At 41.2% G+C, this 15486-nt stretch overlaps 1 protein-coding gene across 3 annotated transcripts in view; it reads right to left on the bottom strand.

The window, feature by feature from the left end:
* Positions 1–15486, bottom strand: part of LOC117378283 (cyclic AMP-responsive element-binding protein 5-like) — a 28460-nt gene continuing 12974 nt past the window's right edge. For 2 of the 3 annotated variants that reach the window (XM_033974872.2, XM_055225506.1), the window contains exons 5-9: positions 13912–14294; positions 10228–10354; positions 4527–4841; positions 3107–3370; positions 1–2568 (exon numbers count right to left, since the gene is read on the bottom strand). In XM_033974872.2, coding sequence (XP_033830763.1) covers positions 2452–2568; positions 3107–3370; positions 4527–4841; positions 10228–10354; positions 13912–14294 — 1206 coding nt within the window. In that variant the 3' untranslated portion in view covers positions 1–2451. The remainder of the gene's footprint in view (positions 2569–3106; positions 3371–4526; positions 4842–10227; positions 10355–13911; positions 14295–15486) is intronic. The other variant, XM_055225507.1, reaches the window with a different exon arrangement.

Below are 15486 nucleotides of genomic sequence, written 5' to 3'. Positions count from 1 at the left end.
TAGTCTTCATAAAGGAAAATATCTCTTTTATTTGCAGTAACACTGTACATATATGTAAAAAGACAGTAGAAATCTAAATGTGCCTGTACTGCATACATCTGTTTGTTTCACACCGAGTCCATCTTTACATAGGTTAAGGCTTATCTCCTTGCCTCTGTCCTGAGTGCAACTTGTGCATCTTTAGTACTAGCTTCATAGGGGAACATTGCTTTTTAAAGGTACTGTACCTGATTTTTACCATGTCAAAAACATGAAAAACAGAACTAGTTTATTTTAAACAGTTTGCAGTGATCCAAAGTTATTCCTCACTTATCTTATGCATTCCAAGCATCTAATGATTCACCGCAAAGAGTTTATAAGTGCTTTCAGAGGTCAGAGCGGAGTTTGCTGCCACGATAATGGTAAGAACTAGCATGCTAACGTGCACTTCCAGATTATCAAACAATAAAGCTCTTTATAGTTAGATGCAGACAGTATGCAGCGGACAATATATGTTTGCTGATATATATTGGAAGAAATCAGGTACAGGGCCTTTAATTATCTGTGTCATGCAATAGTGCAATAGGTTGTGTGCAAGAAATTGTAGAAATTTGATGTGAAATTGTCAAATAGTCAAATGAACGGCAGGTGCCTACATAACTATGAGGAAGGCACTATCCAACAAGAAAATTCACTTATGACCAGTGATTAGTCAACGGGCAAAGGTTTTAGCCTGAGTAAATAAATCAATAACTTTAGCTATTGTATTTCATGCAAAACTTTCTTAGGTAGCATACACATTCCACAGATGATGTAATGATTTCAAATGGAGGGGTCTATGGGAGATTCACTGTTTTTGAAAGAAATATCCAAAGATATCATCTACCCTTGTCATTATTTGTTTGGGATTGGCTCCACAGGCTTGCCTTATCAATTGTATGGCTTAAAGTCCTTTCAACTGAAAATAACCATGTCTTTGGAGTTGAATAATGGCACCACTTTCTGAAGTTACTGTGAAAAGAACATTTCACTTTGATTTATCTATTCTAACAGAAGACACTCAACTTTGTGCCAGTTTTTGTTTCATGTGGATAATGATTACACAGATTTGAACCATAAACCAGGTCAACAAATCTGCAATATGAGTTAAACAGCAAATTCTACCATAGAATTCTGATATATTCTCCAGCCTAATTTTAAGATGGAGCACAGCCCAGAATATGTAGGCCACCTTTTCTGGGTTAATTATATAGAAGAAGCTTATCCATAGTTAAGTCTCATTTTGGACAGCCAAATAATTTCTTAGGTGGTACATGGTGTGAAAAGTTTGCGAATCATTGAACTACTGATACTTTGCAGCTGATGTCATCAACATTCCTTGGGGGGGTGAAGCTAACTAGAGGCGCTATACTGTCTGAAGCTCTGTTACTCAATTTATACTTTAATGTGAGCTTACTTTTAACACAATCTGAGACTAAAGAACTGACGTAGAGACTAAAGAACTGATGTAGATAGAGGTTCAACAAGTGAGCCAATTTTATACTATTAAACAAGTCCCTCAGCAGTTCTTCAGTTAGTCACCTTCACATTTTTAGTTGAAAAAGGGTCATGAATCCTTGTATTGATCATAGGCTTCTGAAAATGTGTTGTTTAAATCAATTTAGTATTTTTTCTTGAGTTGCCATAGTAACTGCTGAACATTCTTCCATAGACATACACGTAACCCCTCAATGTGATGTCACTGCAAAGTATCAATAGGCTCTTGAAGGTGATGACCATAGGAACTCTCTAATGTACAAGAGTGCAGAAGTAATAGTATCCAGTCTCCAACCTGAGAGTAGTACATTTCCACTGAGTTAAACAGCACAGGTCCAGACAGTATGGCATGGTTCCCTTCGGTTCAGAATTAGGCCCACCTTAAAGTGCATATGACAGGTTGTAAATTGTTTTGTATTATTGTTATTACTACTTAATTTGGTGGGATAGTACCTGTAATAAATATTTTTCATTCTTTTACGTCAGTTAAGTGGCATTTTGTGAGAAAAAATATTGAGAAGAAAAGTAAAAAATACAGGGACAATTTATATGCAAGGAAGGTATTTTTCTCTTATCCTTGTTTACATTATGGTTGCTAGAGGAAACTACATATGTCATGTGCCCATGTCCAACCAGAAAGTAAAAGTTCACCAAAATTTAGATTTGTATTAAATTTTTTTAAATGATGTTTTAGTGAAATTTGTAGTCTAACCAGTCATATGCACTTTAATGTAAATGCTTATGTCTGTACATTTTAAGTCTTTTAAGGTGAGCGGGATTTGGCATAGATCATTTTAAGTGTTGTTTCTTGGTCAGCTCTGAGCTGTGGAGCTGGGAGGGGGTGAAGTGCGTAAGCTCCTGGGGTTCTGAGTGCTTAGGTCTAGGGGTGGGGGGGCAGAGATGAACGGTGTGGATGTCCAGAGTATGGGGTGGGGGTCAGTCGGAGGAGAAGCCTTGCCCCTCCCTCTGCCGTGCAGTCACCGGACAGTCTTTGTGCGTGAGTAGGATCTGCTTCAGCTGACCGACCTCTGACCTCAGAGACGTCACCTCGTTCTGAAACAGGCATCAATATACACACCAGCAACACATTGTTATTCACTGTTAATTTCATTGACTAATATTTTGGCATGGCCACTCTTATTGTTTAAAATGGTATTACAATCACAACTCAACCTGGGTTGCCATTGTCTTAATGACAATGACACATACAAGTTTATCTCATTCTCAGTATATGGACAGGCCTCATGTGAAAGCTCAGACCATTCAGAATTCACTCACTGAGCTGCAGAGGCTCCACGAGCACTGATTAATGACTGGCTGATGGGGTTGAAGTTATTTGTTCTCTGCAGCTCTGCTCTGGTAGTTTTCACTTAAAAAGCCCTGCCCCTGGGCCTGGACCGTGGAGAATGGAAATGCAACTTGTCCGGAGCGAGCTGCACCAAACCTAACCGCGCCAAGGCGACCCCAAGTGAATCATGCCATGTGAATCAAGAAAGTGTTTTTAATTATCATTGTGGTATCGGAATCGGTACTGAGTCTATAGTATCAAAATCAAGTTTGAAATTAGTATAGTGAAAACACTAGTCCAGACCTGTAGCTGCAGGTTGGTGTGAGTGAGCTCCTCGGCCTTCTTCTCCAGAGAGGACACCCACAGCTTCCTCTTCTGTCGACAGCGCGTGGCTGCCGCTCTATTCCTCTCCAAAAACTTCTGCCTGCGCTCGTCTGGGTCCTGCTCTGAGGTCCTCCTGCGCCGGGCCACTGCTCCTGGAGGACCTGAGGGGCCTGCACAGCTCCCGGGCCCACCCTGAGAGAGGGATAGCTGGCACTGGGATGGCTGTGATGGGACGGGGGACAACTGGACACAAGGAACATATGGGAAGTGTGATTATAGTCATGGAAAGAATATCAGTATTAAAGAAGATGTATTGTACTTGTGTCTCCTATATAGCTATTATCTATGACACTAGCAAATTATTATGTTATAATTGGCACATTTTAAAATCACAATATTGATATAAAAGGACTTAATAAAAGAAACAAGTCAGCTGACTTCCACGTTAGAAAACTGCGGTGACCAATAGGAGCTGCCGTAACTGTCATCACAACAGAGAGCCGCGCAGTTGTTGCATCTCATATGGAGATCAAACTAGCAAGCAGATTTTTTTTTTTATTTGTACAAAAATGTCCACAGATGCTGCCAAATCCTATGTATCACTGATTAAGATAATAAAATTGAAGAATGAAGTAAGAACAGAGAAGTGGCCGTGTACCAGTGGAGATGAAAATGGGGGTACATCAGAGCAATGATATCTTGAATATAAAAGTATAAAGATTACTCAAACATGCATGAATCACTCTAAATACAAGTTTGACAGGGTAAATGAGAAGGGAAACAACTATAACAACAATTGGTTAAAAGTGGATTTTGCAGAATAGGTTCAATTTAAATAACTTTTTCTTATGTGCTTTTCTCCACATCACATTTATTTTTAGAAATACACTGTATAATTAAAAGGCCTTGTACCAGATTCTTTTCATTTGAACAAAATTTGCCTTGCACCACTACATATATAGTGCATACGCAGCTCTTGAGGTCAAAATATGTCTGCTGTGTGCCGTCTGCATCTAATTATAAAGTGTTTTATAGTCTGATATCAGGAAGTGTGGGTCAGCATGCTAGTTGTTGTTAGCTTCTTTAACTTTGGACAAATGCAAATTGTTTAAATTGAACAACTGCACAGATATTTTGTCCATAAAACACCTATATATTTCATAAATGGGGTTAATACTAGTCCTTGCACAGGTTTTGATAATATCTGTATGTGTGACAAATTTTGCTCAAAAAATTAGATACAGGGTGTGTCATAACCCTTAATAAATCATGAATACAGACTTAACTAATAATGAGCAAATGATTCCGGCAAAGTAACTAAAGTAACTAAAGTAAAGTAACTAAATCAACTCCTTAACCTAAACCCTGTTATTCTTCTTTGCTCCTCTAGGGGGAGTACCTGAGCATTAGATAAAGGTGCGGCAGGAGGCGAGCCCGGGTGCAGCCGAGGGGGCGGGGACTGGTGGGCCTGGGTGGGCGGGACGTTCTGGTGGAGGTGGTGGCTGTGGCCATGGGCTATGTGCTGAGGGGGCGGGATGTGGAAGCGCTGCTGGTAGCTGACTGGCGGAGGAGAGAGCTGAGGATGGTGCTGTAGGGGCGGGGCCTGTTGCCGTGGTGACATCATGTCCATCATGTGTCCCATGGGAGGACCTGCTCTGTTCATGGGCATCAGTCTGGGCTGGGGGAAGGGGGGGCCCAGTGGGTGCTTCAGTCTCTATGAAAACACACAATTATAAAAGGACTTAAAGAACACACATGATGCATTTATGTGACTTTACTTTCCTTACTTTTGGTTGCCTTGGCATAAGTATTTCTAACTAACTAAAAATAATATCTGCATTTTAAAAACACAATTTAGAAACTCATGCCTCTGTTTCCAATTAGGTATTTAAGTGTTGGAGCTCCCTCTGCTTTCAGCAATGGGAATGAACATTTACAAAGTAAACAAATTAAGTTATCCTCTGTGAATGCTATGCTAATAGAGCTATGAGTTCACTGTGAACCCAATTTTACAGAATGGTGATAGTTTATGAGCTTAAACCTGCACAGGAGAAATATGGATTTCTACCTGTGACACAACAATTTGGGCAAAATGCGAACAGGGCATTTTTGAATGCTCAGAGAAGATAACTTGGGTTAATGGATTCATGGGACGGAGGGATGGAGCGAGAAAGCGATAGAGGAGACAGGGGAAAGGGAGGAGGGAGGGAGAGAGAGGAGACAGGGGTGAATGAGGAGGGAGGGAGAGGGAGGAGAAGGGGGGGTGGAGGAGAAAGGAAGGAAGGAGGGAAGGAGAAAGGAAGGGGAGAGAGTGAGGGAGGAAGGGAGGAAGTGATAGAGAAGATAGGGGAAAGAGAGGGAGAGAAAGGAGACAGGGGAGAATGAAGAGGGAGAGAAGGAGGGAGAGCAAGAAAACAGAGGAGGGGGAGGAGGTGAGGTCCAGTTTAGAGAATGACATCAGCACATGAGCCCCTGTTACAGTTACACAGTTACACAAGAGTGTGGTAGAGTCAAGGCCGCACTCACAGACCTGTACAGTCTGTGGGTCAGGAGCAGGTATGAAGAAGAGAATGACATCAGAACTCAATTGATAATTTGGAGTGACATCACCTTGGGGGGGACTGCATGTACGTCTATGGGAAGTGATGATGTCACTGCAACTTCACAGCTGATTTCTAGCTTTGTGTTTGTTCCTTATTCATCAAACAAGAGACCTTACATTACCTTTCAAAAGCGAATGTTAAACTACGAATCTCTCACACCTTCTGTCAAATTTATAATCTTGTTAAACAACTATAATCCCTTTTTTAACTTGTGAAATGTGTTGTTGCTAAAAAAAATGTACTGTTGCTAAAAAAAAGAGAATTGTAAGCATGTCCATTATTTTCAATAACGCCCTTTGGACCCGCCAATAACATTACACTTTAATCCTATAGAATCCTATGTTCTACTAGATTACCACTGCAATATTTGTATATCTGATACAATTTACTCTTAACAACTCGAGAGGTGTTAAGTGATTCCCATATGACAAAGTCCTGTACCCAGCCTGCCCCTTTAAGACCCCCACCCCCTCTCTCTCTTTCCTTCTCTCCACCACCATTCAGCCGGTGCCAGCGATGAGCTCATGTGTGTGCGTGTGTGCCAGCTCTGCCCTCGCCCGCCCGCCTGCCAGTCAAACCTCTCTGTGTTTACTACATAGAAACAGAGCTATGTTACGTCATGCCTCCTCCCTGTACTGGGATGACACACTGCAATGATATTTCTGTCTGCAGGCCTGGTTCACTCAGACACCACTGGAAAACAATGAGCCGGCTGTGCACTGTGAGTCTGGGGTTATGATAGTGGTGTGTTCATGTAGATCTGGTTACGAGGAGAGGGGACGGTAAAGATTAAAGGGAAGGTGTGAGGGTTAAAGGGATGGGAGAGTTTGGTGATGTAATATAACAGGTAACTTTAGCTTTAGGTTGACGCAGGTTGTTGCTAGCATTGAAGAATTAAAGGTCCTATATTACGCAAATTGACTCTTTTGAGCTTTTAGCCATGTTATGATGTTACCTCCGGACATCAAACATCCGGAGTTGTGTTTGTTTCATTCACAAGTTTGAGCAATCCTGCAAGATGAAGTTGTATGAACTTTAAAAATACTCCCCTCTATCACCACACACTGACATCATAAAGTGGAACAGTATTTTCTGTTGGAGAGACAATGCCCAAATATGGAGGATATGTTTTGTTAAACACATGTGAAAGAAACAAAACACAACTCTGAGTATGCTTTTGATGAAGAAACAACAGTGGTGAAAAGAGTACCAAAAATTTACCTACAATTATTTGGCTAATAATGTACTCAATAACAAATAAAACACTGTTGCCAAAAAACTGTACTTAAAGATCAACTTAGTACTCAGAGTTCTAGTTAGTAGTTACTTTCAACACGTTTTAGAAGCATTTTAGATCAAGCTTTTATACAAAACTGGACCAATCAAAAAGTGTAAAACTGTTTTTAGTCTAGTTTAGTTTTTAAACAGCAATCAGAGCAGATGCAGTTCTGTTATGTGTGTTTGGGGGTGTTGAAAGGACCAGAGACAGCCGTGGATTGAGAGAATAGTGACTTGCACAGTACTTGCACGGTTATGATTTAATGTGTAACAAATTACAATTACATGGATAGAATTATACTCAGTTACAAGTTACTCACTGCAAAATCTACTGAATAAGGTCCATTGCCCCAAAAATCTACTCAGTTACAGCTAAATGACTATTTGCAATTAGTTACTTTCCATCCCTGTGTGTAAGTAAAGTTATGAGCCTGACTAATTATTCATTTACTGGGTTGGATTGGGTTTAATGGGGATGAACCATGAGGCACAGGGAAGACATGCAGAACCTGTGACAGATGTGGGTTTAAAGGTGCACTATATAGCTTTTCTGGTGGAGGGCTCACCACTTGTTTGTTATTGCTTTGTTTGGAATGTTCCACAGTATGTCATTAAACCTATTCATCTCCATGGAAATGTATGGTTGCATCCCCGGTACATATAAGTCAGTAAAGAGTTCAGCAGCAGGTCGCCTATAGAATGACCTGACAGTTCAGATGTTCCGTGGCTCTGGTGTCCATATCTCCTTCATATCTCTTTGTGTATAGATGAGTGTTTTGTGTTGCGAGCAGACCCACTTCACAGCTGTGGGTCTGGAGCTGCTTTTGATGGCACGCAGCACTTTAACTATTGATACAACATGGCCCCGAGCAGAAACTGTGACCTGTACAAGAGACTGCTCTGGCAGGGTAAACATAAGAACGCATGCAGTGGACAGGACAACCAACACATCCAACGGCCCCACAGATGACTTTTAAAAACACTTCAGGCACTGATTTAATGAGGGAACAAAAAAGTCAATTTTGCATAATACCCCCTCTTTAAAGATATTACAGTGTAAGGATGGGTGATATATCAGTTCCAATAAAGGTGCGAGTTCTGTAACAGATTAAAGTTGTTGCCTGTTAGTCCAGTGATTTTCTGTTGGGGTTTTCCTTCCCTTATTCACCCATTCCAGATATCTGAAGGCGCCGGAAAGTCGCCCTCACCACTATCACTCAGCTGCTGAAGCATTACCACGGCCACCAAATCTTGATGTAGAGACTTCATTGCTGCCACACTTGCCAGAGGCGTGTGAGTACAGGCAGTAAGTAAGTAATAAAGATGCCGAAATAAACAACTGAAACATTTTGTTAGATATTGATAAGGGAAAGGTTATTTTGTGAACATTATTATAACATAACAGTAACTTGTGGGCATTGCTGTGTATTTAAAACTCTTGATATTGGTATATCAAGGCACAGCAGGTAGAGAAATATTGGATATCGGTATCAGCTCAAAAAAACAAAAAGAAAACATATGGGACCATCCCTATTGCAAACTGACTTCATCATTTCCTGAATGTTGTTGACATGGAAGAAAGCTTGTTCTTGTTTATTTTGTTCACACAGATGAACCAAACAGTGATGGCTAAAATAAAATATGATTTATGTCTCACTGTGCAGTGAACCACAGGAGGACATCAGGACAGACATGGAGCTTATTACATTTATCACTCACTCACTTGGTTTAGCTGACCTGGGATGGTATGGAACGCTGACACATGTAGGGCTGGGTACTATAAGGTCCTTTCACATCACACTAACATTATGGAGACATTAGATGACTATGTAAACTCTCTGAGCACCGGGCTGAGGGGTTATGTGTGCAACTCAAAATGTCAAAGTTTAAACTTAAAACTACTACTGTCGTGTCACTGAGACAGCTTGAACCCAGCAAACCATAATTCACATATATTTGCAATTGACTTTGAGGAGTCAAAACAGAATTACATGTGAAACATTGATGACATATTCATCATGACCGTAGAACCACCCGTGTCCTTAACCTTCCCCATCTCCTCCACGATATTAGACTTTAGGTCCAATATTTTTCCAAACCAAATTCAACAAGTTCACGGTGCAGGGTCAAGCACTGTCACGCACCCAGTGTGTTCCCATGTTAAAGGTGTGTGTTGGCCTTTACCTATTTAAAACACACAGTGATGTGGTTAAGTAAGTAAGATACATAATGGACAATGAAGTAAAGTGACAATGGCCTGTACACATCTTGACTGTTTAACCTGACAGGACAGGCAGGCCTTAAAACCAGTGTAGTCCAGTGAAGGCTGTTGAAAGGCCTTACAACAGACATATGCTTCTCCAGATGCAAATCCAGCACAGATCCACTTTAGCAGAGCCTAGCACAGGTCTGCAGAGGGCACAGCCTTTTAGAGCCCACACCTCCCTTTCATTCACCTGGTGTGAAGTAGCTTCTGTTGTCAGATATAAACCTGAGCACCACTTTGGCCTTGTGATCTGCACATGAATCAGTGATGAGAGATAAAGTGATAGCTGGATGTATTAAAGATGGAGGCTGCATGTCTGAGTGTGGATATGGTATAGCAGAGGGTGGAAGATGGCAAAGGAGGGTGGAGGAGGGCGGAGGAGAGCATATGCTGTTACTTTGCACTTCAAATGCATTTCACTTTGAACCTGCTACCTTTGCCCCCAACAGATTTATATAAATGCACTCTCTCTCCACTACATCTTACTGCCATTTCAACTATACTGCTACTCTCTGTCTCCGTGGCTCTCCAGGTCTTTGTAAAGTATTGTAAATGATCTTTAGTTCTAAAGATCTACCTCATGATTGCCATGTGTTCCATCTCTGTACAATCCCACAGTTGGACATTGAAGTGTTTTCTGTTCATGGTAGGGTTGCAAAAATTATTAAAAATGAAATACTAACCAATACTAAAACTAGTATAAAAACTAGATACTTATTTGGCCAAGTATCAATACTAAAAAGGCCATTCACAGGACAGAAATGAACCAGATATAAGGAAACATGGTAAAATAAAATAAAGTCCTCCGATTTAATGTTGTCTAATTCTCTTGTCCAAAGAAAGAGTGTGGAAATAAGTACTGAGTATCGAATCCATTCCTTAGTATCAAAATCAAGTTTTGAATTTTAATATCGTGACACTACTGTACATTCCCATGTACATGTGGTACTCACATGTACGTGGTGAGCCGCTGCCCCCTGCATGGCGGGGTCAGGCAGGGTCCCGGGCAGAGAGGCGGGCAGAGGCTGTCTGTGTCTGCTCCTCATGTGCAGCAGGGACGACAGAGGGCTGGGCACCGGCCTGTACACAACACACACGCTCAGTTAAGCATAGTACCATTTCATGAGTTTTAATGCGAGAGGACGCATCACCAATTTACAGTTATTCAAGATTATTAACACCATGACCAAACAACAGAAAAATCCTTTATTTACTTAATTCACATGTGTAACAGATCACCATTACACTAGTATGCGACCAGCTTTATCAAATTAAACTCTCTGAATGATAATGCAAAGTGAAAGGAACTGTATGTAACCTGTGCTCTAAGTTTTAAAAAAGGTATTACAATCACAACTGTTAACCTACAGATAGAGACACACACACGTTTTTCACACTCTCTGTATATGGACAAGTCATGCTTCATATGAAAACTCAGAGAATTCACTCACTGAACTGCAGAGGCTGGGTTTAGATAATGATGATTCAGTGATGACCCAGAGAGAGTCCTTTTAGGTTTAAAGCAACTGGATTTCATCATTGAAACTGGCAACCAAAATGAGAGACTCATGAGGCACATGGGGCATAAATAGGTTGGTTTAAATCTTAAATATATAGACAAATAATATTGCCAATATTGTTACATTCTTGATATGACATATTCCCCCTATATCTACAATTATTACAAGTTTAGAATATAAATGTACCAGAAAAGAAGATGCTGCCTTTTTCACCTTGGGACAAATATAAGGCCAAACAGCTAGTTTTCATTTCCTAAAAGTTTGAGTTGCTATAGCGCTTGTTTGGACACTAAAACACGGTTTACAAACAGAAGTAGTTGTAAATGAGAAGGCCACAGGACGGCCTTACATGTAAGTGAAAGCAGAGAAGAGGCTGAAGAGGACTCACAGCAGGAGACACCCATGGGTGTCCTGGCTCCGCACTAGCCTCACTGTGAGCTCATCTCCACTGAGCTCATACTTACTCTGTGTGCGTGTGAGCATTTTGAGCACTGAGCAGAACCACAACAGTGTGCGGCCGGACTCCAAGACTGTGTCACCATGGAAACACAGGTAAACATGGAGAAGACTGTTCAACCAATACAAGATGATAAGACCAAAACAGACCCTACAATCCTCCTATTGGTGAGTGAATGCTTATGGCAGTGTGTCACACTAACCATTTAAAGAGTATATGACAGGCTACACAAGACTTTTTTGTGAGTGAACTTTTTTACTTCCTGGTTGGACATGGGCCTTTCTTGAATGTCCATGTCTTGATATCTTACACTCTTTGACTATCAAAAATATAGTTTACTACTAATAATATTATGCTGTGATCAAACAACTTGACCTGAAAAACCATTACATATTTTGATACGTTTATTCTTGTCTGTAGTATGAGTGTGGCTATTTTTAGCTCTTTTGGTCATCGGTGTGACTGATGTTATGCAAGCTGAAGTGCCTCCTGAGTTTGTGGAGACCCACACTGAACACAGCACAGCCTGATTCAATAGCCCGAGTGCTGTGGATTCCTTGCCTGACCAGCCAGTCCTTTCTACATTCTGTTTGAATTCAGAAAGGACTGGAATCGGACCACAGAGCGTGACAGACCTCCGTCCAAACTTGGGGTGGTCAAACCACAGCCAGTAATATCTATCATGTGTCTCACGAATGCGGAAGACATCACCTCTCCAAAATTCTGGTATCATTCAGAAAAAAAAACTTCTTTTACTTGTGATAAATCAGAGTATGATGCTTCGATTGTTGATTCTGCAGAAATCCACGCTGTTTCTCAGTCCTTTATGTTGCCCCCCTCTTTTTTTAACATAAGCCGCCATGTTTGTTTTTTATCATAATGAACCATGCGTCTCTCTGACTGGTTAATCTGCCTGTCAGTCATGATTTTTCTTTTTTTAAACTTAATTTGATTAAGTTATTCAAATGATATATTGGCAATCCATAAGAGGTGTGCTAACACGCGCCTGTATATGTTGTGTTTGGAGGTGAAAATAAAGCACAGATGTAAATGGACTGCAAAATTAACTATAAAAGTCTAGAAAATGAACTTTTTATGAAATCATCTTTTTTTTTCTTTTACCAACTCATACAATAGCTAAGTTTTGAAAAAAAAAAAATGTTTTTCAATAATTCCTTGTAACACAACAGTCTGGTGTATTGGCTGAGTGTTGTGGATTCCAGGGCTCTAAATGTAGCACCACAGTCGGACCTGATAGTCTGAAAGCTGTGGATTCCCGACCTCTTGAACACAACAGTCTATTGATTTGAATGCTGCAAATTCCTAAGCTCTTGAATCTAGCACAGTCCCTAACGGTCTGAATACTGTGGATTCGGGAGCTCTTGAATGCAGCAGTCTTTAGTGGCTAGAGTGCTGTGGATTTTGAAGCTCCTGAATGTAACACAACTTGGTCTGATGAGCTGAAAGCTGTGGCTTCCTGAGCTCTTGAATGCAACACAGTCTGGTCTAATAGTCTGAAAACAACTAATTCCTGAGTAACTGAATGCTGCACAGTCTCTAATGGTTTGAGTACAACATATTCCTGAGCTCTTAAACGCTGCCCTACTCTGATAGTTGGGTGACAGGGTGGTGCTGCTGGCGGTGGCTTTGAGTGGGTGGACTTGATGTTTTTAGACTTTGTTCTTGGTCAGTTGTTGCCAGAGCCTTGTTCCCTCCTCTCCTTCCCTCAGTTCATTAGAGTGGTGATAAATTACACAAGGGAAATGCCAGAGAGTGCCAGACAGAACACCAGGCTAATATCTCCCAAACAGCATGGGCGAGACGGACTGAGACAGATTGAGAAACAGCTGCATTAAAATGAAATATTCTATGTCTGTGCATATGAGTGTGTAGGCGGGCACTCACACCCAAAATAGGACCTCACTGCAGTGTTTTAAGCTTTGGGTTCCATCACTTTTCCCAAATAAGAACTAGGCCATAGGTAATGTTCAACCAAGAGTTTTCATGCTATTTCCAGGCCATTAAAACGTACATTTCCTGGTGAGGAATGAGCTTAGGTCAGAATACAGAGAATTAGCCAACCATATTGACATCATACATCTGATCCAGTGGTTTATGACACTATTACTTGGTTTGTCTAAAAACAAACATGATTTCATCCATAGAGAACCTCACATTCACAAGAAAAGGGAGCAGATTATTAGGGTAAGGCATACTTCACTAATCCCTTTGGCAGTTACGCTTTTATCCTCTAGACAATTCGTAATACAAAGTCTCTCATTTTTGTTACAAAGATAATTATTTCCGTTTTATCTTTGTTTAACTGTAGAAGGGTTTTTGAACATCCAGTCACTAATCTCTTGAACACAATTAGGATAAACGTCCATTTTCATTTGGTAGGAGCGGAACATAAATTTGAGTGTCATCTGCATAATTTTGTCAAGGGGAGATAATTGGATTTGTGGCTATTTATTGCCCCGTCTCTGCCCCTCAGATAAGATTTTATCCAATTTGACTGTAAAACCCACCAACCATTCAAGCCTATGTAAAAGTATACTATGATAAACCATGTTGGCAGACACAGTTTAGATGTCCTATTTCTTACACATAAAGACCTTTTGACCTCACAATGTGTTCTAAGATTGAGTAGTAGTACTCACCCAGAGTGGGAGTGGTTCTGTGTGATGACAGACCCCGCCTGGTGAGGGGCCAGGCTACAGCTGGGGCCCATTAGGGGCCCATGGGCTGGAGGGTGCTGCAGGGGCTGGCTGTGGGACTGGCTGTGCGGCTGGTGGGTCTGGCCGTGGGGCTGGCTGTGAGGTTGGTTGTGGAGCTGGTTGTGGGGTTGGTGGTGAGGTGGATGGTGTTGAGACGGATGATGGGGCTGGCTGTGGTGGTGGGGCGGTTGTCGGCTGTGGGAATGAGTTTGTGTGTGGTGCTGAGGTGGAGGCAGAGGGTGGGACAGGGGTTGGTGGGACAATGGAGTGCCCTGGTCTTTGAGCTGGCTCTGGTTCAGGCAGGACGGCCCATTCTGAGGAAAAATCTGTGGGGACACAACAGTCACAGGTTAAACTATGGTGCATTTGATCCATCCTTAGTACTGTCAGAAGTGAGAGCATAGTGCAGGTTAGGCTGGCTGCACACTAGAGCAACTTAAATATTTCTCTGATATTAATATGTAACAAAGATGTAACAGACATAAGGACATTTTGCAGCGATTCTTTGTCAACGTCCATCCATCCATTTCCAAGACTTCACCACTATAGTCCGATACAGTGACCGCATCACTGCAAACCACATACCGATCTGCCTGTCAATCTCACGCTCCATCCTCCTCACTCATAAACAAGAAGAAGCTTGTGTGGATTAAACCCTATTTGTAAAGGCCCGCAGCAGCGGTGTATTCTCTCCACTGTATGATCCGAAGGTAAGGAGCCAGTTACAGTTGTTGTAGTGGTGATGGTAAATGCAAAAGCTTGCACAAACTCTTGGTGTTAGCTATTTCTGCAGTTTAAAGGGCCCATATTACATTATTTTCTGATCTCTGTTAAAATGTTGTTTCCTCATTAAAACATACCTGAAGTTGTGTTTTGTTTCATTCACACCTGCATATCTAGTTCTTCTCTCAAACAGAAAACACTCTGTTCCACCTTGCAATGTCATGCAGCAATATAAGAAGAGCTCTACTGAACTGTGTTTTTAAACTTCATACACATTCACTAGAATGATCTGGGTGATTTCAGCCCTGAAATTTATAGTCTCTACAGAACACAAGTTAAACAGGGTATTTTGAGCTTTAGACATGTAGACAGCCCAATAATGCAGGGTTAAAAGTACAATTCCAGCTATGGTATTTTGGGGAGGTAAGAACAATCTAACAAGGCTTAAAGCTTACAAGAATCAATTTTGTGCATATAGAACCTTTAAGAGGAATCACAAGGCAACTGGTGTCTGGCTCTGATTGGCTGTTGTAGCTGATGACAAGAGACAGTCGTAAATATCCACCATGTTGGAACCTTCCGCTAAAAGTTATTGGAGCTGTGACCCGGTAAATAGCTGTAACAAAATCACACTGACCCCACAGACATGAGGAGAGCCACCACAAATAATCACATATAAGGAGCACTACTCGGGCCACGTCTCCTGAACTCATGGAAAGGCAAATCAAGCTTAAAAAGGAACATTGAATCCACTTTTTCACTACTAAACTGTATGTAGTGTTTTAATAACATTAT

This window comes from Periophthalmus magnuspinnatus, chromosome 11 (genome assembly GCF_009829125.3).
Source record: "Periophthalmus magnuspinnatus isolate fPerMag1 chromosome 11, fPerMag1.2.pri, whole genome shotgun sequence".
NCBI lineage: Eukaryota > Metazoa > Chordata > Actinopteri > Gobiiformes > Gobiidae > Periophthalmus > Periophthalmus magnuspinnatus.
This window is presented reverse-complemented; position numbering and strand designations above follow the sequence as displayed.